Source organism: Carlito syrichta, unplaced genomic scaffold (assembly GCF_000164805.1).
Source record: "Carlito syrichta isolate Samal-C Ts95f unplaced genomic scaffold, Tarsius_syrichta-2.0.1 Scaffold315069, whole genome shotgun sequence".
Taxonomy (NCBI): domain Eukaryota; kingdom Metazoa; phylum Chordata; class Mammalia; order Primates; family Tarsiidae; genus Carlito; species Carlito syrichta.
In genome coordinates, this window is record NW_007259165.1 from 357,900 (window position 1) to 381,378 (window position 23,479).

Consider the following 23,479-nt stretch of genomic DNA (forward strand, 5'->3'; position numbering starts at 1 on the left):
TGTAAATTCTACAGCTCCACACAACAGTTGATTTTCCTAGGACCTCTGTGGACGCTACACGTAGAAACTTCCCTCTCGGAAGAGGGCTTCCAAGAGTTCTTGCTCACTACGCTAGTCGCACTTTGTAGCAAAAGCAGCACAACTGTGAACAGAGCACATCTCTCACACCATGGGAAAAATAGAATCAAAAAAGGACTTTACGGGTCTATTTTCCATCTCCTTTCTACCCACCACGAATTTGGTAGCCCCACTGCTCTGTTTGAAAGCGTTCACAAGCAAGACTCTTCAAGTCCCTTTAAAAAAGTAAAATAACCAGACACGAAAATGCAGGAGAAACACGAAAGTTGGGTCAGGTGCCACACTGGGGAACGAGGGCTCAGAGGTAAGGTATCTCCATGCGCCAAACCTCCACATGACAAAGCGAGTGCATGTCGTGCCCTCATCAAGGGGGACAGAGAGAGACAGCGGTGACCCAGGGTAACTGGAAAAAGGTGACTCTATTTTCTTCTTCCTGGTTTGGGATGATGCCATGGAAGTAAGCATTTCAGTAAAACCTTTTGCAATAAGGAAAAGACCACCGCAATGTATGAATAAAAACTAAAGCACAGTTTAAAAATAATGGACTCCTTTATTTTTTTGCGCTTTGTTTTGTTTTTAGAGATGGGGCCTCACTCTGTTGCCCAGGCTGGAATGCAGTGGTGCCATCATAGCTCACTGCAGCCTCCAACTCCTAGACTCAAGCGATCCTCCTCACTCAGTCTCTCAAGTAGCTGGGACTACAAGCGCACGTCACCTCACCTGGCTAATTTTCTGACTTAAAATTTTTTTTGGGTAGAGATGGGGTCTTGCTGTGTTGCCCAGGCTTCATTCTACTCTTAATTTTATCAAAAGTGACAAGAAGATTCCGTTTCCTGGTCTCCTTTTCCATTAAAGTCTCACCATTGAAGCATACTGATGATATAACTCTAGCAGGCAGGATGTGTGAAAAGAACCACCAAAAAGTATGACATAATGTCTTTCACTTTATACTGGCACTACGAGATCTGTGAAATAAATGACGTAACAAATGACACATATCATTTATTATATGGTCCGGCAAGGCTCTCGTAAACACTAAGATAACGTTTTTGAAGCACCGTTTGCAAGTCCTTAAGAAGAAAAGGTCAGAGGAAATATTGAAAGCCGAGGTTGTACACACCAGAAAATTCTCCGGCATTACAAAAAAGTCCCAGAAGAAAGGAAGGAAAACAAAAGCCACAAGTAGAACATCAGGGATTAGAAGTAATGAACAGAGATACAAAAAAGATGGTGGAGGAAAAGGTGGTAAGAAGGGCGTCTAGAAAGCAGAGATCTTCATCCCAGTCATCCTTAGACCAGGGCTTTGGCTCCTTTTTTTTTCTTCTTTTTTGAGTTGGAGTCTCACTCTGTTGCCCAAGTTGGAGTGCAGAGGCAATGCTCACAGCCACCAAAGCCTCGACCTGCTGGGCTCAGGCGATCCCTCCTCCTCAGCCTTCCATGTCTGGCTAGTTTTTTTGATTTATTGTAGAGATGAAGTCTCACCAAGTTGCCCAGGTTGGTCTCGTAACCCTGAGCTCAGGCAATCCTCTCGCCTCTGCCTCCCAAAGCGCTGGGATGACAGGCTTGAGCCACACGCCCAGTCTTCTTTGTTTTTTCTTTATGACTTCTTCCCTTGTTTTCCCCAGCATTTCATTCTGTATGAGGAAGGGTTCCGAGAATCCTGAATGTAAGAACGTAGTCTTGTCTTTACAAGTCAAGCATATAAGAAGATGTTGAGGCTGACATGGTCTCAGAGGCACACTTGGAAAAGGTCAAGGAAGTCACAGATCAACAGTGGGACATGAGAGATGTTCTTCCTGACTGTTGATATGCAGACCCACGGGGAACCTCAGAGTCAGCAGAAAGGTTATTCCAGGCAGAAGACAGTGAGGTTCAACAGATGCAGAAGGCATCCTTCTTGGAGCATCCATTATCTGGCTGAAAGCAGAAAGTTCAGAGAAAGGAGGACTGCTATAAATTCCCTCTCTGGGGGCAGCTTCTACCCACAGGAGACAGACTACGAGTCAACTCCCATAAATCCCCTCTCTGGGGGAGTTCCATGGCTGTGAAGAAGGCGAAAGACCCCTCACACTTGCACAAACAGGAATCATCACAAACTTCCTTCTCTCTCATTTGACCTCCTAAAAATGGGCTTATCTTTCCCAAAGCAATCTATTTGTTCTTCCCATAGAAGCCTTTTTCCGTACTCAGTTGGGTATATAATCCCATAATCCCCAAATTCTAATCACCTCTTTGAACGATTCATCACTGAGCACCCATGAATGTATGCACCTTGCACGTGCAAATAAACTCTTTTCTCTTGCTAGCTAACCTGTCTTTTGTCTGTTTAATTTGTAGCCGCCAGTCTCAGAAGCTAAGAGAGTGGAATAAACAACTTTTCCTCCCCAGGTATCAATAAGGAGGTGTGCACGGCCTTCCAATTTCTTCCTACTCACCAAAGGAGGGATTTACTTCCACGTCCAAGTGCATATGACAGGGGTGGAAAAAGAGGAAGACGGGACAAAAACAATGCTGGAAAAAGCGGTCTCCTCTCCTTTGGTAGTTAGGAGTTGAGAAAACTCAACATGGATTTTGAGTCAAAAAGATAGACAGCGAAAAACACAACACTGGCCCCACGATCCGTTCTTAACAGCCCGATCCAAGTGGGGTAAGGTCAATATGGCCTGTTCTATCATCCGTCTTCAAAACGACCCTCATCAGAGCCTTTTAGCAAAGCCAGCTCAGGTAGTGAGAGGGGCGTGGGCGAGAGGACAGGGTCCCAGCTCTTCAAGCTGAACTCAGAGCTTCGAATTCTGAAGGAAGGATTAAAAGACACAACAAAAAGGAACTCTGATAATCCTGAAGAAATAGGAAGGTGGCGTGTGCCCTGAGAAGAATCTCTCTTCTCATTAGCACTAGCAGGGCTTGGGATTTCCTTCAGAACCGAGCTCTCTCTTTGTGGGTCTCATCTTTGTCATCACACAGCAGCGTCGGTAGGATGGCTCACTGGTGTTTCTTCTCTTCCTTCTTGCTTCCTGCATCTCAAGTCATGGGAGCTCTGTGCAATCAATGGTGTGTGTGTGTTTATTCTAGAAGTCCCTCAGAGCATCCTTAACGGGTCTGTGTTGAACCAGAAGCACCACGCCATGATCTGATGCTTGACATCAGAAACACCGTGCTACAGTCCGATGAGTTTGAGCGCCCACATGGAAACGCAGCCTCTTCCATGAGACGGGTTCGTCTGCTTGCCTCATGTGGAGTTCGCCACCTACATCTAAGCCAGGTAAACAAAAACCACCAAACAAGCAAAAAGAAAAAAAAAAAATTTCGGTGACGAGACTTTCCATTTGGAAAACCCTTTTCACGTGAATCACTTTATAGCCAAATACCACATCTTACTATTCAATACAGGATTGTGTAAAAGAAAGTCAAATAACTAACAGCACACACAAAATGAGCCAAGGCTTAAGGAAAAAGAAGAAACCAAACTATTTCCACTGAGCTGAGCACGACTCACCGAAAAGTGAAGATCTGACTTTATCTCTCTGCCTCTGCCATGGTACAGCAAGTCTAATTCATGTGAAACTATACCAGAGTATTTCTTCTTTAAATATTCTGAAAAACTGGAGCAAGGGACTGAAAAAACTGTTACACTTCTACCTGGTTTTGATAAGGGTTCTCACAAAAATCATTCCAAGAAGAGTTCGGTCTTCTTTTCACCTCCTTTAAGAAACATGTTGAAAAAAATACTTAAATGTCCCCAGATGCACAGAGTTGGAGGGTTAAAAAAAAAAGCCCTAAGGGAAAGCCTAAATTTCTCCTTCTGAAATCCAAACTGATGTAGGTCAATTTAGTATACTTAAACTCATCGGAAGAAAAGAAATGTTCTCTTCTAGAACAGCTGAAATGAATGACTGTAGAACCCACGTTTCCTTTTGCACAGTGGCCACACGCCCTGGCTTTTCAATGCATGTTAAAGACTGAGCATATGATAGACCCCTCCCATGTTGCTCAAACATTACAACCATTTCTCCGGCACTATAAAAGAAACAGTTGTTGGATAAAAGGGGGAAAAAATCACCAAGGGACAGTGTAGACTGCAGTGTAATTTTTTATGGCATTTACAGTCAACACCTCCTCAAAGGAACCTTCATCCTCTCACGTAAATGGGTCTTTGCTCTTAGGAGGTCGGAAAAAAACAGCCAGAAACCATACATGCCAAATGCCGGCCATCCCACTTGCCCTCCAGACAGTCTCACATCCTGTCTTCCTGAAATCACTCTTTATAACTTTATTTTATTTTATTTTTTGCTTTTAAAAAGCTAGGGTACAATTCAGAATTAGGCATCCAAGAGGTCATCATACCAGTAAAGTTTGAGCCTCCCTTTGGTTCCCACATCGCCTGGTTTGAGATCGCGTCTCTCCTTATTGATGTTGATTGGTGAGGGGGGCTGGATTATAAAGTTATTGTGTCCCCCCTCCGTCCCACAACTTTATAATCCAGCTCCCCTCACCAATCAAGAGAATCCTATGTCTTAAATGCAGGTCTCTCCTCTTGTAGGTTAATTTATTCATGACAGAAAAACATTCCTGCCTTTCAGCTAAATGGGAAGATGTCAGCTCTCTCTCCTCCCACTGGCACCAAAGAACAGCAGAGTTGTCAAGATCTAAAGAGTTGTCGTTTTCCATCAGAAGGAAAGAAGTGACTCAACGCGCAGTATAAAAGCTCCCGCCGACCGTAAACCCATCAGCCTAAGCAGCTGCCTTGAGACGCGACCGTGATCCAGCACGTCTGAAACCCAGTTCAGACAGGGCTTTTCTCATCACAAGTTGCTGTGTAAGACTTTGCTGGGGAACGTACTGTCATATCAGATACCGTAGGTAATAGGTTGCCTTTATAATTCAGCAGAGCTGGATCGCACCATGTCTGTTTTGATTGTGTCAGGCTGGATTTAATGAAAGCTCTGATGAACTTGGTAACTTGAAAATGAGATCAAAGCCGGGCATGGTGGCTCACGCCTATAAACCCAGTGATTTGGGAGGCTGGGGTGAGAGGACTGCCTGAGCCCATGGGTTCAAGATCAGCCTGGGCAACTTGGCGAGACCTCATCTCTACAATAAATCAAGAAAAATTAGCTGGGTGTGGTGGCACGCACCTGTAGTTCCAGCTACTTGGAAGGCTGAGGCGGAAGGAGTACCTGAGCCCAGCATGCCACTGCAGTCTAGCCTGGGTGACAGAGTGAGACTCTGACTCAAAAGACAAACAAACAAACAAAAGAAAATGAGAGCAAACACTTGCAGAAGGAACTCTCCTTATTCTGGGATCTGGAGCAAGTTTCTGGCTTACTTAGTAGCAGGGGAGATTTTGATGGGATTTAAGATTTGTTTTTTGGACTTCTCATATGTCTGTGTCCATGAACTGTACCTAGACTGTGTTGAATTCTGCAGAAAAGTGTTACAACATGAAACTGAAAGGATTTCTCTTTATGAACGCTTGCCCAATTTTTCTGTATCTACTACTACAATGACCTTACAAGATAATGCTTTACTGTTGCTGGTGATCTCCTCCTTAAAGTAGAAAAATAGGAAGTATTAGACAGAAAAAAAAAACTTTTTTTTTTTTTTTGCTAGGCTGTGAGTAAAGTTCACTTAATTGGGAAAGATGGGAATGATGAAATGCAGTACCATCTTTCATTGGCAAGCCACTTGTTCCAAATAAACTCTCCTGATCTACGATTTTTTCTTTCACTTGTGTGATTTGGCAAGATGTGATTAGACCTTAAATGACTTCTACTGAATCTAGAATTCCTCAGCTGTTGTCAACCCTGAGTAGTGTCACAATCTCTCAGCATCTCCACTCAGTACCGATATGCACTTACCAGAGGGAGATACCGCTGACCATACAAATTACTTAATCTTCCTCACTTTTCCCTCTGAATAGGTCAGGTGTCTTCTTTAAAGGAGGGTTTAGATATACTCTAGATGCCAAAAAGTGGTGTACTCATTAAGAAAGGCACCATCTCGCAAATGTTACATTTAAATGATAATTAAGAAGTCAACCAGTAAAGTCTACTCTATTTGAAACCCAGAGATGAATATTAAAGCCCTCTCAAGCACTCCAAACAGCTATTCCACATAGAATTATCTTGAGAAAGAGATCTTTTTCACATCGATGCAGTTCCCGCTCTCAATTTCAGAGGTCAAGAAACTTGAGGCAAAGGGAAAATGTCACCTTTCCAATTAGCTTATTTCCAAATAAAAGAAGACAGTTGCTCAACGCATCCACCTAGAGCTCACTGCCATTTCACTTAACCCAAACCAGACGTACGTATTGTTTCCTTTTCTCTTTTGTGACTGTCGATGGCCAGAATGGAGAGCATTTGCATTGGACACAAAGCCATAACGATATCACACACGGAAGAAGAGCTGTTAATGAACACAGTGTAACCACGATAAGGGACATCGTCTTCCAAGTTTTTCCCCTTCTGATCAAATAATCTACTGGTCCTGAAACACAGTCAGGTTTTACTCCGAGTGTTTAACATAACAAAGTGTTAGTTCAGCAAGCCTCTTTTTCACCTTTGGACCTTGAAGGCTTAAGGTAACTCCGCAGGGCAAAAGCACCAATAAACCTGTCCGTAGCCCACGGAACCTCGGAACCTTGGAACCAGTGCCTCTCAGTCTGTTGCCGTTTCTCTGGGTTGTGCTGAAAAGAGCAGTGATGGGGCAGGCAAAGTAGCACCAAAGCCCTCACTCTCCAGCACTGGACACACTTACTTTGCTTTCAACGTCTCCTCCTGGAAATTCCAGTGGGGATCTTCCACCAGCTGCAATTCTCTCAAGACCCTCCCGGGCTTGTAGGCTGCGTTGATAATCATGCTGAGAACCTGTTGGGGGAAAAACAGGCACCCATGAACTTCGAGAGCATGTGTTCCTGCTAGAGGGCAGGTGCCTCACCAGCCTCACAGCGGACACTTAAGTAGCAGGTGCCGCACACCCACACCAAAGGAGGGACTGGGACGGGCCCTTCCCAGGCGAACGCGGCGTGGACTCCCCGTCCAGGGACAGGTGGGTGGCCAACCCAAGGCGCCTCTAGACCCCTAGAGGGGGTGGCACTCTCACGGACTTTTCTGGTTGCAGGAACTGAACACTTTTCACCAAGAAGCAATTTATTATTTTTCAGCAGGATTCCTCTTCCGTTGGACAGGCTACTGGGAATTTTGGTCTCATTTTAGACATTTCATAAGGAACCAACGAAACGGAGATCACATATCAATGCCAACACTTCTGCAGAGACTTCAGATACCAGCAAGGAGGTAACGAATTATGGGACTCTCACCTCATGCAGCCTCAATTTATGGATATTTAATACGAAGACAACACTCTCAGAGACGTATTTTAGAAGGCAATCTGGAACATCTAACACCATCCATGATCATACTTCCTCAGTCTACCCCCCTACTCCCAAATCCCAAGTCCAAGAATATAGGCATCATTGTCTACTGTGGGGCTCCCAGAAAGACAAGGCGTCTCTGTCCTGAGCATCCCAACTTCTGGCTCTGGGGAGGTGAGATGCTCTCATGAATCTCAATGCACTTCTTTCATTGAGATGGAAGGAACTCAGACCCGTGGAGTAAACACTTTCCAAAAAGCAAATCATCACGAACTTAATGAACACTTCTGAGTTCTAGCATTCTAGCACATTCCTTGGCCACTGCTCTTTGGAGAATGTGGAAGGTGCAAAGCAGAGTTTTACAGTTCTGGGTTCCATGAAATGACCATCCACCAAGGACTCAGATAGGAAGAGCACCCAGTGCCTGTCCCTCCTGAAGTCTGCCCAGTCCAGATATGCATGAAGGAAAACACCAGGCATGGGGCTCACGTTTAAACACCAACGAGAGTGAGGAGCACAGCTTACTGGCATTACTGCCTAGACATTGACAATCTTTTTTTTTTGTTTTTTGAGTTGGAGTCTCACTCTGTCACCCAGGCTGGAGTACAGTGGCATACTTGTGGTCACCCCAGCGTCAACTTGCTGGGCTCTGGCAATCCTTCCACCTCAGCCTTCCAAGTAGCTGGAACTATAGGTGTGCACTACCACGTCTGGCTAAAGTTTTTGATTTATTGTAGAGACAAGGTCTCCCATGTTGCCTAGGCTAGTCTCAAACCACGGGCTCAGGCAATCCTCTCGCCTCAGCCTCCCAAACTGCTGGGATGACAGGCTTGAGCCACCGCGCCCGGCCTCGACGATCTTTTGATGGAGACCAGGATAACATAAATGGAAGGAAGGAGATGGAGAAACTCACTGGACTTTGCATGTAGCAGTTTTCACGGGTCTCACGTGTTCTGAACTGTAACCAGCCTGGTTTGTAACCTGTGTGACTTCTGCAAACAACCAAGCTTTCTCATGTTGCGACTAAGGATTTGATCTAAAATATTTCAGCCACGTGCAGTGGCTCACACCTGTAATTTCAGCACCTTGGGAGGCTGCGGCAGCAGGATAACCTTGAGGCTAGGAGTTCAAGGCCAGCCTGGGCAACACAGCACAGCCTCGTCTCTACAAAAGAGTAGTGTGATGTGATGTCAAGCACCTGGAGTCCCGGCTACTCGAGAGGCTGAGGTGGGAGGATCGCCCGAGCCCAGGAGTTCGAGGCTGCAGTGAACTGTGATCGTGCCACTGCACTCCAGCCCGGGCAACAAAGCAAGATACTGTCTCTAAAACAAAATAGATATCCTGCTACACAGTCAGCATGGCCACTGTCTTTTCTTTGCCTTGGTGGCATTTTGTTATGTTCCAAGGCCCCATAACAGGCCATCAAGAGATGGTGGCTTAGCCAAGGAACTAGAAAGCCAGGACAAGGCAGTACACATGGCGTTGGTATGTTTGTGTTTTCTGTATTAGAACAATCATCTGATTTTATTGTTTGCTGTCAGAATGATTTACAGGAACTGAGTTTAAAAATAAATCTAATTAGAACTGACTGCAGTAACACTCACAGTGTTTATCAACAGACAATAAAATTTCAACAGATTCTTTTCATCGTGTTTAGCAGAGAAAACCCCAGAGTTACACATTATTTGCTGCATATCGAGATGTATTTTGTGACTGTGAAAAGAAAATGCCTTCTGGAGCTCCATTCAGCCTGGGAACAGGCAGCGATTAAATTATAAAAAGCATCTGATATTGAATATTTTTCCCTTGGCTTTTCTCGAGGACACGTCATTCGTCTCCAAATTCAACAAGCTCTCGATAAAACCGTGGAATTGTGAGCTGGATAATTTCTGTGTACATGACATCTTAGTGTATCATAGTCACCCCATGAAAATAACCAAGGAGACAGATACTATGAGTCAGGCTGAATGAATCCCTGTAACTTGTAAAACACTGGAATTCAACTCATTATGCTCTTGATCAGAGAGGGTAGCATGGACCCCTTTCCCCAGTCAACTAACAGGACCTTGGGTGTGAGGTCAATGAACGATATTCCCAATGAACTGGTGTGAAGGGTTTTGGCTAAGTCAAGGAGGAAATTCAAGTTAGAGAACAATGCCTCACTGGATTTCTTGGGAGCTCGCAAAATGCTTGCTGAGAACATACTTCTACATGCAAGTTCTCCATGGTGTATTCTGCTGAGAAGCAGTAACTTTATAGCTGGGTAGAACTGGCACCAAATCCCAGTTCTATCACATCTTGTCCCTGGGCAAGACGCTTCACTGACTTTCCTTGGCTGTGTGCAGGGGCACTGCCATTTATCTCGGTCAGAGGAATGACATGAGAAATAAATGAGGTAACACCATGGCATACAAGAAACACTGAAAGCTGGCCTTCTCCTTGATATCAATGTAGCCCTCATCACCGCATAAAACACTCTTCAGTCCCATTGAGGAAAGGTTGGAAATACAGGTTAGGCATAGATAGATACATTTCTTTTAGGCAGGTTTTAGGAAGCACCCAGACATTCTTCTTATTACATTTTTATTGCAGGCCAGGTTGTAACGTGGATGTGCCCAGTCTACCTCACCCCTTGGCCAACCAAAATCAAATCCCATTAGAGGTAAGAATAGGACGGCCCAACCTTTCAGTTCATGGTTTAGCATAATAATCACTAAAAATCTTTCAGTTCCCTGTTGAAGGTGGAAGGCTGACTATACCGCCCCTTAACTAACCAAAGCCACAGAAATGATAATGAGACCCCCTCTTAGCCCTTGAGCTTGTGTGTTCAAAAGCCTAGCAAGTCTCCTACAAAGACAGAATATGTATTCCAGAAAAACACCACCCCTCCTCCCATCAGAGGCAGAGAAATCTCTCTGCAGTGGCTGCCCGTGTCCACCCACTTCAGCAGATCCATTATCACGAAAATATATCCAGCTTTTTAGTTAAGAGCAGATGTCTGAGTCTTTTTTCTCAGAGACTCGTCCATGTCAGGTCTTTCTGGCATGACTCTTTCACCTTCCCTCTCTTACCTCTCTCTTCATCCCACAAATAACCTCTGTTTTAAGACTTTGCTGGCCACTCTGAAAATCATTTCAGGGTCAAGTCAAAGAACCGATGAGTCTGTGCTGTGCTCCACTGGCCATCACTTCACCCTCTCTACCCCACTGGCCTGCGTTTACATCCGAGTCCTGCATCTTTGGAAAGTAACTCTCCACACAAGCTCCTTGACTTTCAGTTAATGCCTTTTCATCAGAACCAAACTTTTTTTTTTAATAGTGTATGCTTTGTTTGTTTGTTTTGTTTTTTTTTGAGTTGGAGTCTCACTCTGTCACCCAGACTGGAGTACAGTGGCCGCTCCCGGCCACCGCAGCCTCCACCTGCTGGGCTCTGGCGATCCTTCCGCCTCAGCCTTCCAAGGAGCCGGAACTACAGGCGTGCGCTACCACGCCCGGCTGATTTTTGGATTTATTGTAGAGATGAGGTCTCACTGCCCAGGCGGGTCTCGAACCCGCGGGCTCAGGCAATCCGCTCACCTCAGCCTCCCAAAGGCGCGGGATGACAGGCTGAGCCACCGAGCACGGCATGTATACTTTTTAAATTCTTCATTTTCACTTCGGTTGTCAATCGACCCAAGTCCTGGTCCAACCAACCACTACCCGAAAACGCTTTGGGAAAGGGCCCCAGTGACCTAATTCTCCAATTCTATTCATACCCACCCTTCTCTCCTGGGACCCCTTTCCTGCCTCTGCCGCAGCCGGCACCGAAACGCGTTCAGAAAGTGCCGGGTGGATCAGGGTACCGGGTAGAGGGGAGGGGGGGCAAGAGAGAGGAAGGGACAGTAAGGAGAGTTGAGCTTGGGCCCTGTAACAGGTCATCCAGTGGTGAAAGGAGCAAAACTCCCCAGGGCTGGGCACCCCCAATGAGAGTCCCCTTTCCCCCTGTCCCTCCCTTTCCCACACAATTTCACCACTCAGTAGATTATCCAGATCAACAGGACTTTCTTTTTCTGTTCACCTTGTGAAATTATGCTAACCCCCTGATCTCCTTTCGCATTTCCTATTATAAAAACCATCTCAACAAAGACCCACATTCAGCTATTTCCAACCTCAACTACCACGTATCACACGATTACAGTCACAACAACGTTGGAACCACAGGGACCCACCGGCTAGAAGAGCAAGTTCCTAGAGCATCCCAGTTAGAAGAACACTTCAGGACACAACCATGGTTTCTACAGCCCTGGCCAGACTGAAGGAGGAAGTCAGACTCTCCATCTCGGAGGCTGGTCATCTGTGGGATTCTCATGACCACGAAAAGAGGTGGCTTTGGGGTAGATTGTTTGTTTTTTGCATTAGGGTCTGACTTTGTCCCCCAGGCTGGGGTGCAGGGGCACAATCACGGCTCACAATCACAGCCTCAAGCTCCTGGGCCCAGGCGATCCTTCTGCCTCAGTCTCCTGAGAAGCTGGGACTACAGGTGCACACCAATACACCTGGCTACATTTTTTATTTTTGGTAGGGAAGAGGTCTCGATATGTTGCGTAGGCTGGTCTCGAACTCCTGGGCTCAAGCAATCCTCCCACCTTGGCCTCCCAAAGTGCTGGGATTGCAGGTATGAGCAACTGTGCCCAGTCTGACTTAGAGGCAGACCAGCACACAGGGAAACCCGAGGAGAATATTCTCTGTCGAGGGGCCAGAAAAAGGATCAGACCAAAAGAAGCTTCCCCCACCTGCTCACTGTTTCAAGAAACCTTCTTGCTTTCAGGCCACAGTCGTGATAATGAGCTTTTTACAGAAATCAGTGCACATCAAAGTCCTAAAAGATTTCATTTCAACTTCAAAATCAGAGGAAACAGAGCTAATTTTATCAAGAGCTTCTTTTTAATAAAAGAGAAATAATTTCTCTTGTTTAATTAGTATTTCTCCATCAACAGGGCTTCTCTGGAGGATAGTATCTTAAGTGGAAAGTTACAAGAAGAAGAAAAGAAGATTCAGACTTCAGCACCTGGTGTGGCCGTTACAGCCAGAGCCCCAGTGAGTTGCAAATAGGGTTTTAATTTCTATAACTTGGTTTAAAGGGGGACTTAGTTTTAAAACGGCTCCTTTGCAAAGGAGAATTTGAGTTTCAGAAAAATCACCTCAGTGGCGTCTTTTTCCTGAGTCACATCATGCTTATCCACCGTACCAAGGGTCTATATCATCCACAGTTGTTGTGGCATTGCTTCTCAAACTCTCAGACATGTAAATACCATCAAAAATCAGAAATAGGCCGGGCATGGTAGCTCACGCCTGTAATCCCTGCACTTTGGGAGGCCAAGGTGGGAGGATTGTTTGAGCCAAGAAATTCGAGACCAGCCCAGGCAACATAGGGAGACTTCATCTCTACAAAAAAATCAAAAAATAAGCTGGGCATAGTGTTGCAGGCCTGTCATCCCAGCTACTCAGGAGAATGAGGGAGAATTGCCTAAGCCCAGGAGGTCGAGGCTGTGGTGAGGTGTGATCGTGCATAGACAACAGAACTCCTTACCCCCCCCAAAAAAGCAAAAATAAAGGAAAATTTACTTGCAAGAGCAAGGAGGAACCTCTATCACGCACTCATACCCTTTTCTTGAAGCCAGAGAAAGGCATAAAGCTACTTTGTCAAGAAAAACAAGGCCAATAATTTGCTAAAGTCATGACCGCTTAAATGCAGGCGTTATCTTTTTATCTCTTCAAAAGCCGACTGCTCTGTGCGTGTCCCAAGATCATGCAACTGGTGCATCAGATATACTCCCCAAATACCGCATATTGACCATTATATTTACCCTCCTTATGTTATTAATTACAATAATTTTAATAATAACCGCAATTGGAGGCATTTCACCAAGTCTAGAACTCAAGTACGTTGGCCAACTCTGATCTCTATCTTTGTCTAGATTCTTCATGTAAGAGGATGCTCCCACACTCCCGAGCGAGGTGACCTTGACAATGCTAGAAAGGAAGCCCCTGATCTCTGCTCCTCCAGCAGCCAGGCCTTCCCTTTCTCCCCTGCATCCCCCACCCCCACTTTATCCCTTCGGTCTTATTCAGAGACCGCTCCGCAATGCCAGCTATAGTTGTCAGGATTTTTCCGCCTCTCAAAGACCAACGACAGGAGAAACACATCACACCCTGAAGCCAGCACCCCGAGAACATTCCTTCTACCCAGAAGCCGATTCCCATAGGACTCTCCACTACAAACAACAACCGAAGCCAAACGAAAGTTCCAGAACTGGGGCTGACCGGGAATAGCGGTCACTTTACCTCTCCAGCCACTCTCTGGGCATGTCTGACTCAGGGCAAGGAAGAGGGCACCACCCTTGCAATGTCCAGGAGGGCATCTAGGACTCAGCAAACGACCTCGTGGAACTCACAGCGTTTCCTCAGCGCCTTCTGCTCGAACCTCTTTCCCCTGTCAGTGAGGCAGAGCAGAGGGACACGGACTCCTTGGGGACCAGTGTCTGCACACCTGCTTTCTGCTGCCAAGAGATTCGCTGTTCAGGACTTCCCCCTTCCACGGTGGAGTCTGACTCATACTCCCCCCAACGGGCTGATGCCTGCCGTACGTCGTGGAAGAATCCCAGGTCAGAGGTGATGGCTTGCTGCCCGCAGGAGACAGGCATCTCAGCTCCTCCCCCGGCGAGAAGCGGGTGCGACCTGGGCCGGGAGCAGGCCATGGCGCGGAAGCATGTGGCAGAAGCGAGATGAGGGGCAGAGAGGGAGCCTCCCAGACACACAGTTGTTCCTGTCCTTGACCTCAAAGCGACAAAGGCCCCGAGTTCCAGAGAGAGAAACAGCCACAACGACTCCTCTGACCCTACGTCACACAGAACCGGGGGCTGTCGTGACACCAGCAGGCACAGACCTCTGCCTGTGCGTCCGTCTCTGAGTGGGCTGGGGAGAACCAGGCGGGCCTGGGGGAGGAGGAGAAGGCCCCTCCTCTCGGCACCCTGAGGTGCGGACCCTGGTTCCGCTCACCAGAAGCCCTCCGGCTGCCAGCACGGTGCCTCCACATCACAGGAGGGCCAGCAAGAGAGAAGGAATGAAAAAGTCCCTTCCCTGGTGCCTACACAGCCATGGCTTAAGGCCTGCGGGAGTGAACGAATGAATGAGTGATACTCCCTTCATTGGTACCTATACAGTCATGGCTTAGGGCCTGTGGGAGTGAATGAATGATGCTCCCTTCACTGGTGCCTATACAACCATTGCTGAGGGCCTGTGGGAGGGAATGAATGAATGATGCTTCCTTCATTGGTGCAGTCATGGCTTAGGGCCTGTGTGAGTGAATGAATGAATGGAGTTCCCTTCCCTAGTGCCTACACAGCCCCGGCTTAGGGTCTGTGTGAGTAAGTGAATGAATGAATGATGTTCCCTGCCCTGGTGCCTATACAGTCATGGCTTAGGGCCTGCAGGAGTGAATGAATGAATGAATGGTATTCCCGTCACTGGTGCCTCCACATCATTGCTTAGGGCCGGCGTGAGAGAAGGAATGATGTTCCCTTCCCTGGTGCCGACACGTTCATTGCGTAGGGCCTGCGGGAGTAGGTGAATGAATGATGTTCCCTTCATTGGCACCTACACAGCCATGGCTTAGGGCCTGCAGGAGTGAACGAATGAATGAATGATGTTTCCCTCATTGGTGCCTACACAGTCATGGCTTAGGGCCTGTGTGAGTGAATGAATGATGTTCCCTTCACTGGCGCCTACACGTTCACAGCTTGGGGCCTGCAGGAGTGAATGAATGAAGTTCCCTTTCCTGGCTCCTCCACATCATTGCTTGGGGCCTGCAGGAGTGAACGAATGAAGTTCCCTTCCCTGGCTCCTCCACATCATTGCTTGGGGCCTGCAGGAGTGAACGCATGAAGTTTCCTTCCTGGCCCTCCACATCATTGCACAGGGCCTGCGTGAGGGAATGAATGAATGACGTTCCCTTCACTGCTGCATTCCGGATGTGGCAGAGGCTCGGTGGTCATCTGCTGGATGCTGGGTGACTGAACACCTTGGATGAGAGACCCCAGACGGTGTGGACAGATACAGAGAAACACACACAGGCCAGCAGTGGCACCCGCAGCTCCTCCCATCAAGCACCTCCGTACCCGCAGAGGCCACCGTTGGGGAAGCCACAAGAGACCCAGGAGATCAGAACAGGATCCCCAGCCTCCTCTCAGCAGCCGGCGGCACCCAATTCCCCGCCCCACACCAGTGCTCACGATTTACAAAGTTAGACAGATTCTAACCCGTTCTCTTAAGTGCCCAGGCGGGCTTCATGGGTCATGTCTACACCACTGCATCCCCGGCCTGGCTGCAGACCAAGCACCCAAGGGACTCTTTTAGATGCACAAGCCTGGTAGATGACGGACACAGAGAGGTAAGAGATGGGCTGACAGACGAGATAAATAGGTAGGTGACAGGTCATGAAGACAATAGATGAAAAAGACGAAGATGTTAATAGATAAGAGGCTGACTGATAGATCAGATAAACAGGCAGGAGAGGTGACGTGACAATAGACAGACGACAGATGATGGACAGACATAAATAGGTCGACAGACAGATGGTAGGCAACGATGGTGAAGACGGATATCGACAGATGATGGATCAATAGAAAGATGTAGATGACTGGGAGGCAACGATGCAGAGACCGATGACAGACAGACAGACAGACAGACAGACAAGCAGGCAGGTGAGGTGGACCAGAGTGGAACAGGTGTGTATGTTTCTGTCTTTTTCCCACCAGGGACAAGACGTCTGCCTCAGCAGAGCAGAAGCCTGCCCAGCCTCCCGTACTTGACCTTGTTGGCCTACTCTGTTCCACTCCTACTCAGCCTCTGATCTTCGCTGAGCTCCCGGGTCCCAGCTGTCTCTCCACTCACCGGGTGGAGGGTTACCCTGGAGGGAACGAACGGGCCCGGGAAGCGCCCCACTTCAAAGCGTCCTGCATGTCTGGACTTCCTGGAGCTTCTCCTTAAGCCTTCTTTGAAGCACCGGAAAGAAGAAGAAAGGAAGCAGAAGACTAGGTGTTCTATTTTGGCCCTTCAATAGGAAGCGTGCAACTCACCATCCCCCGTCAACGGTCCTCTCTGGAACCCCCAAGCCCGTGCTACCGCTAAGCAGCACACGCGACCCAGGTCAGGCCTGCAGCTGAGCGGATGAGCTAGACAGCAGCTACCGGGTCAAGACCTAGAGAGTGAGGCGGACATGCAGACAGGGGACTCCTAGGGGTTCCCCACCTGAAACGACACAGTTCTTTTTTTGGCTAAAAACAGAGGTTACATACTGGCAGATTATTTTAAGCCAAATAACTTTTAAGAAAAACCACGACACCATCCAAATCTCTGTGAGTCACTGGAATTTTATTTTTTCTTTCGAGCGGGGTCTCACTCTGTTGCCCAGGCTGGAGTGCTGTGGCACGATCATGGTTCACCACAGCCTTGACCCCATAAGCTCAGGTGATCCTCCTGCCTCAGCCTCCCTAATAGCTGGTACTACAAGCATGAACCACCACGCCTGGCTAATTTTTTATTTGTTGTAGAGGTGAGTTCTCACTTTGCTGCCCAGGCTGGTCTCCAACTCCTGGGCTCAAGCAATCCCCCCGCCTTTCGCCTCCCAAAGTGCTGGGATTACAGGCATGAGCCACTGCGCCTGGTCCACCCTGGGATTTTCTCCTAAGACGTTGTCTCTATAAATAGACAGAGGCTCGGTCATGCTTCCCCAGTGGGTATTTTCAGGGTCTTTTTTGCCGGTAGCACATGGTAGGTGCCATTTTCATCATGTGTCTTTATCAGAAGCCACACGTTCACTCCAGGACACGCTGATATGAGTCAATACATTAGAAGATCCATTCCCCTTCTGCCCCTGGTGCCCAGGTTGGCTCACTGGCTCACTCTTCCTCTCACACACAACACCAGCCTGGCACACCATCTAGAAAGTAAACATCACAGGCCTGGAGATTCACGACACGGCATTTAAATTATTAAGCAGAAGCCTTCCCAACACCTTTGTGCAATGCACTAGGAACACAAAGGCTAGCAAGACTCTTGGTCACAGCATGTCAGTGTCTCGACACTACATAGATAATGTCCTCTGGGGACCCCAGCACACTGGGGGAAGAAAGGGAGGGTGAGAGGATCTGAGATAGAAAAGGGTGGTCCCACCTGGCGCTGATCCCACTGGGATGGGAATCTGACTTACGATAAACACCATCACTAGCATCTGTACCTGTCAGGTCCCACGCTCCACACAACTGGGCCCAGGCATGCCTGAAAATGCCCCAGCACGTGGAGAACCACTGTCCTTTCCACACCAAGGCCTGTCCCGTCCTGAGTTGACGTATGGGGGATGCCCGGACCAGGATGGAACACTGATACAGCCTAGATGTTTGTCTCCTCCAAATCCCACACTGAAATGTGACCCCTCGTGTTGGAAGTGGGGCCTGATGGTAGGTGTCTGGGTCCCGGAGGCAGGTCCCTTGTGAAGGGCTTGGTGAGTGCATCCTCGCTCTGTGACACCCTCTCTCGCCATGTGACATGCCGGCTCCCCTTCCCCATCCGCCACAAGCAGAAGCTTTCTGAGGCCTCCCCAGAAGCAAATGCCAGCACTGTGCTTGCTGTAGAGTGCACAGCCACAAGCCAAAATAACCCCCTACTCTTGGTAACTGACCTAGTCTTAGGTATTTATTCACAACGATGCAAAATGAACCAAGGCAACATCTACGGACCCGGGTTCCAGCATCTTTGAGTTCTTTTACCCTCCCTCGACGCACCTTCCCTGGAACTGAGGCCAGACACGCTCTGGGAACCTCCAAAGCCTACTGAAGTCTGACATCCAGGTAGTGAGTAGAGACACACATGAACAATCATTTGCCAGAAACCCCGTCCCCTCTCACGACACGGCCTCACTCAGACGGAGCTCAGGACATGGCTCCGTGGCATCAAACCCTGCCAAAGACCCTCCCTGCATTCAAGAGAAAAACAACTCTCACTTTATAGTTTCTAAAGATATAAAAGTTGTTTAAATTCCTAGTACCACCGATGGCCCGCGTTTGGCCTTTGCTTCAATTACCCCATTCTCTTTAAGCAAAATGAAATTTGAAGCCATGCGTTGGTCCTGGTGCTGAAGCTGGTGTATTAGCATAAATATTGGCTTGGCGGAAGTTACACATTTTTCTTGCACTCACAGAACTGAAGGGCTCGCCTCCACCGCTCCTTCCCTGCTGTGTGCATTTTCTGAACATCAGCAAAAAACTAGTTTTGTCATCAGAAAACTGCTCTGGCCTGACTTTTAAATTTGGCTGCTGGTACCTACCAGCCAGCAAAGTGATCAGGGATAACTACTTATGACTTAAAAAGAAAATCATTTAGTGAAGGAAGACGGCCAGCCCCTCAAGAGAGGCCCAAGTCAAGGTCATGGTGTTTATTAACAGAGTGGGAGATCCGGGAGGATCTTATCTGGATGATGGGAACATGACGTGCAAAATGTGCTTACAGGTGGCTTTGCCCTATTTTTGTCACTTTTTGTGTGCCAGTGGCCCGATCACTCAGGACAAAGGCAAGCACAAACACAGGCAGACAATATCGCCCCAGAAGAAATCCATTCACAGGCTGACGGCCACGGCTAGCTAAGAAAGTCAATTTTTGCTCTATGGTCTTAAACTTCCGATGGTGACAGAAATTTTTAGGTGTAATCTGGGCTTGACTGCCTTTTGGGTCAAGTTTCATATCTGCAGGTCTCTACGTCGGTGCCATTTACGGGGTTTGTGTTAACCAGCAGTCCTACCACCTGACAACACCCCTTTCCGGGGGTGTGGGCCTCCCCTGCAATCACCATTTTTCTTTAGCTACAAATTTCTCATGCATGGAATCTACTTCCCGCTCAGGCTGAGTGAGTCGCCTACTATTTTATGTCAAGACCTAAGGCCAGATGCACAAGGGCAAGCTCGTTAAAACAAGAGGAGCTTGCCAGGCATGGTGGCTTACGCCTGTCATCCCAGCACTTTGGGAGGCCGAGATGGGAGGATCACTTGAGCCCAGGAGTGCGAGACCAGCCTGGACAACATGGTGAGACATCAGTCTGTATCAAAAATAATAAAAGCATTAGCTGGGCATGGTGGTATGTACCTGCAGCCCCGGCCACTTGGGAGGCGGAGGCAAAAGAACTGCCTGAGCACAGGAGGTCAAGGCTATGATGAGCTGTGATTGTGTCACTGCACTCCAGCCTGGGCCAGGGGGACCCCAACTCAAAAACAAAACAAAACAAAACAAAACAATGAGCGTATCTCCACTCAGCTGTTAAAAGAGAATGCACTCCATGTCAACGTGGGCCTCTCGGTGTCCTTCCTCCATGGTCTGCACATCTCAGGCTCTGTGAGCATCTTCCCTTCATGCCCTGCACTCCGGATGCTCCAGCCTTGCATCCACCCTCCCTCTCCCTGGGGCAGGCTGCCTGTTCCCTGGTCCTCACAGACCGCAGGCAACACCGGTGCCATCTCACAGCCTGCAAGCCCAGTCCAGCCTCGGCGCCCGGGACACACGTGGCCACAGGCTACCTGCCTGCTTGTCTTGCCCACCTGACTGGAAGGTCAGATGGGGCAGGGACCCCCTGTGAAACACTCTGTGTGTTAAATGCTCCCAGGTAAATGACTGCAACAATCGTCTCGCCGATTTTTTACAGGTTTCCTTGAAACTGGAACCCCTACTTCCTCTCTCAAGCAGATTTGTTTTTCCTAAATATTTAGGGTCTTTTAACTATTAATACCACCGATGACCTGGAAAATCAAGTGCCCTCGGACTTTGTTCAATGACCTCTCTTTCATTAAGTAAAACGACAACTGAAACCACACAGGGGCTCTCACATTGAGGGAAAGCTTTAGCCTAGTATAACCCTGCTAGCTTCTCACCTAGAGATCCAAGCCCCGATCACTGAAAATACCAAAGGCCTTCCACAAGCAGGTTGCATTCTACCTGCTCTGTCCCACCTCACGCTCCAGGCAGGCCAGGTTCCCCTGTTTTCCTTTTCATGGTACAATGTGCCCTTTCATACCTACTGCTCATACCCCGCCTGAGCCCCAGCCAAGCCTGCCCTTCTTTGCTGGGATCAACCCTGAATGCCACCCAAGTGGCCTCATCAACTCTGGGCAAGCAGAATTCTACTCTCTGCCTGAGCCAGGCCAGATGTTACTCTCCATGCACGAGGGAGGACCCCAAAACCCAGGAATTTATTGATAAAAAATCGTGAGGGAGGAGCCAAGAAAAACCTGGAATTATCTTTTGGGGGGTGGACCCTTGGAATACAGGCCTCCCCCTCTAGATAAGTTTTCTAGGAACCCATCGGCATCATGGACCAGCGAGCGTTGGGAGAGGCTGCGTTCGGCTTCAGTGAATTTTGGGGGGAGATTCTTTCTTTTCTATTTTTTTGAGTTGGAATCTCACTCCATCGCCCAGGTTGGAGTGCAGTGGCACGCTCACGGCCACTCCAGTGTCAACCTGCTGGGCTCCGGCGATCCTTCCACCTCAGCCTTCCAAGTAGCCAGAACTACAGGTGCACGCTACCATGCCCGGCTAATTTTTCATTTATTGTAGAGACGACTTCTCACCAAGTCGCCCGGGCTGATCTCCAACCTGCAGGCTCAGGCAATTCACCCACCTCAGCCTCGCAAAGTGCTGGGCCACTGAGCCTGGCCTGGGGACATTCTTTCAATGTGTTTTCCCTTTTCATGATGGGTGTTTTACGAGCTCACCAGCCCACACCATGCTGAGTGTTCAGCAGTTTTTGACCAAACGTGGCATGACCCCTGTGCCCCATCCTCTCGATTCACCTGATCTCACCCGAACGACTTTTGTTTCCCTGCATGAAAAAATTCCTCAAAGGGAAATGTTTTGCCGATGTGGAAGAGGTGAAACAAAAAATGGCAGAAGCTCTAAAAGGCGTCAAAACGGATGCATTCTAAAACCGTTTTGAGCAGTGGAAAAACCATCTTGATGGGTGTATTGCATCACACGGAGAGTACTTTGAAGGTGACTGAAGTCTGTACGTGTAGGACTAAATACACAGTTTTTCATAAATAAATTATGGGTTTTGGGGGGTTCCCCCCTCAGACGTCTGTCTCACTAGACTGAATCGTCATGGGTAGAAACACCATTCCTTCATCTTTGCATCTCCAGGCCCCAGGACTGAGAGAAAAGGGGGACTCAGTACATGCCAACTGAATTGCTTCAAATGTCTGGTATCTCCTTCAGAAACTGAGATGGAAAAAACAGGAATTAAGCAGGAAAGCGGATCTCGAGGGTCTTAAGTAAGCAACTGCATGCCATCTCTCCTTCTGTAAATAAGTAAGCAGTGACATGCCATTTTCCTTAACTGCAATCTCTGTTTCTGTAAACACGCTTTATTACACCTCCTATGGAAATGGCAATAAAAATGTCTGCCTCAATGCTTGTTGTAAAAGTAGAAGCAACCGTTCTCGGCCCTAAATTTAAAACTGTAAACCCACCAATGACAAACCCATGTATGTTGTAACCAAAGAGCTCTGAAACAGCAGCTTGAAACTGAGGGTGGGGGCTCAGGTTTTGGGAGGCTACTTCCACCTGAGAATTCTGGAATAAACACCTTCGATGCTCCTCTCAGTTTCTAGTGCCTGTTCTGAGCGCATTCACCCCTGCTCCCCAATGAGTGGCTGCAGTTGCTGTAACAAAACGGTACGCCCAGCTTGAAAAACCCGTTACAAGATGCCAACCGCGACTGGGCACGTAACTCACCTCTTTGAGAACCAGCACACATTTGCCTGGTCCCACCGACTGCGGCAGCTCTGCGATCCTTCCCTTGTTCAGGTAGGGGCCTGAGAAACACCTGTGGTTGATGAACAGCTGAGGGCAGCAGTATTTCCCATTGACACTTCCTACAGGGGAACAGCAACACATCCGAGGCTTAGACCTGCCACGCCAGACCTCGGGGGATCTGCGAGAGGCTCGTTGAGTCCACTCAGGAGGCAAGATGACCTCCAGAAGCCAGAGGTCTTGTATGGATGGAAATCTGGAGTTACAGAAGAAACGGGACTCAAAACAGTCCCAACAGCTGGGTCTCCGGAACTCTACTTGGGCCTCGTTCTGGTTCCAAATGGTGACAGAGCAGTAGAGAAAAACAGGCGATTTTCCTCTTTGGAGAAGGGTGAGGTGGGTCTTCATAGCAAGACATTTTAGATCCAGACTAAAAATCTTAAAAATTCTGATTATTTTTCCAGCATATCAACAGACTTTCCTGTCTATTATGCGGTATTCAAGACATACAGGAAGGCACAGAGACTAAGACAATGACTATTCAGGATCACTGTGCCGCACAAGAATAAAAATACCTTCTACACAGCTAAGCTCCCTGTGTCTCCTACCCCAATGACTTCCTCCAAGTCCCCTTAAGGGGTAGCCAGGAACCTGAAGCTGGTATTTATCAGTCCCACGCAAGTCTGTCAACCTTTTCACATACAAAGGCATGTGTGTACCTACATGTAATCTATGATACTTAGGATAGTTTTAAAAATATTCCATAAATGACTTTCTGCAGTATTTTGTTTTCATGCTCAGCATGAAATTTCTGGGAGACATCCAGGTTGATAAATATGTATCTGGAAGGTTCATTCATTTTTCACAGCTGTGTATTACTGCATGAAATCAATATATCACAACCTAGCCATCTATTCTCTTACGGATGGATATTTAGTTGGTTTTTTTTTTTTCGGTATTCCCCAGAGTGCTTTCATGAAAACGACTGTAGAATCTTCTGCGTCCAGATAAGAGATTACTACAATTGAGTAACAGGAATGGAGTGGCTAGGCCAGAGGTCTGTGGGTCTGCAGTTTCGCTAGACACGGCCCAACTGTCCTCCACAGTGACTACCCCTTAATGTATATACTCCTGTCACACCACGTAAGAGTCCTTGCTGTCCCAGAGTCAAGCCAACACTAGATACCGTTAGACTTCTCCG

General features: G+C 47.8%; 1 protein-coding gene across 1 annotated transcript in view; it reads right to left on the bottom strand.

Moving 5' to 3' along the window:
* SFMBT2 (Scm-like with four mbt domains 2) overlaps positions 1-23,479 on the bottom strand; it is a 160,743-nt gene that overhangs the window by 22,256 nt on the left and 115,008 nt on the right. Inside the window, exons 12-13 of the mRNA XM_021706035.1 lie at positions 22,261-22,400; positions 6,835-6,944 (exon numbers count right to left, since the gene is read on the bottom strand). Coding sequence (XP_021561710.1) covers positions 6,835-6,944; positions 22,261-22,400 — 250 coding nt within the window. The remainder of the gene's footprint in view (positions 1-6,834; positions 6,945-22,260; positions 22,401-23,479) is intronic.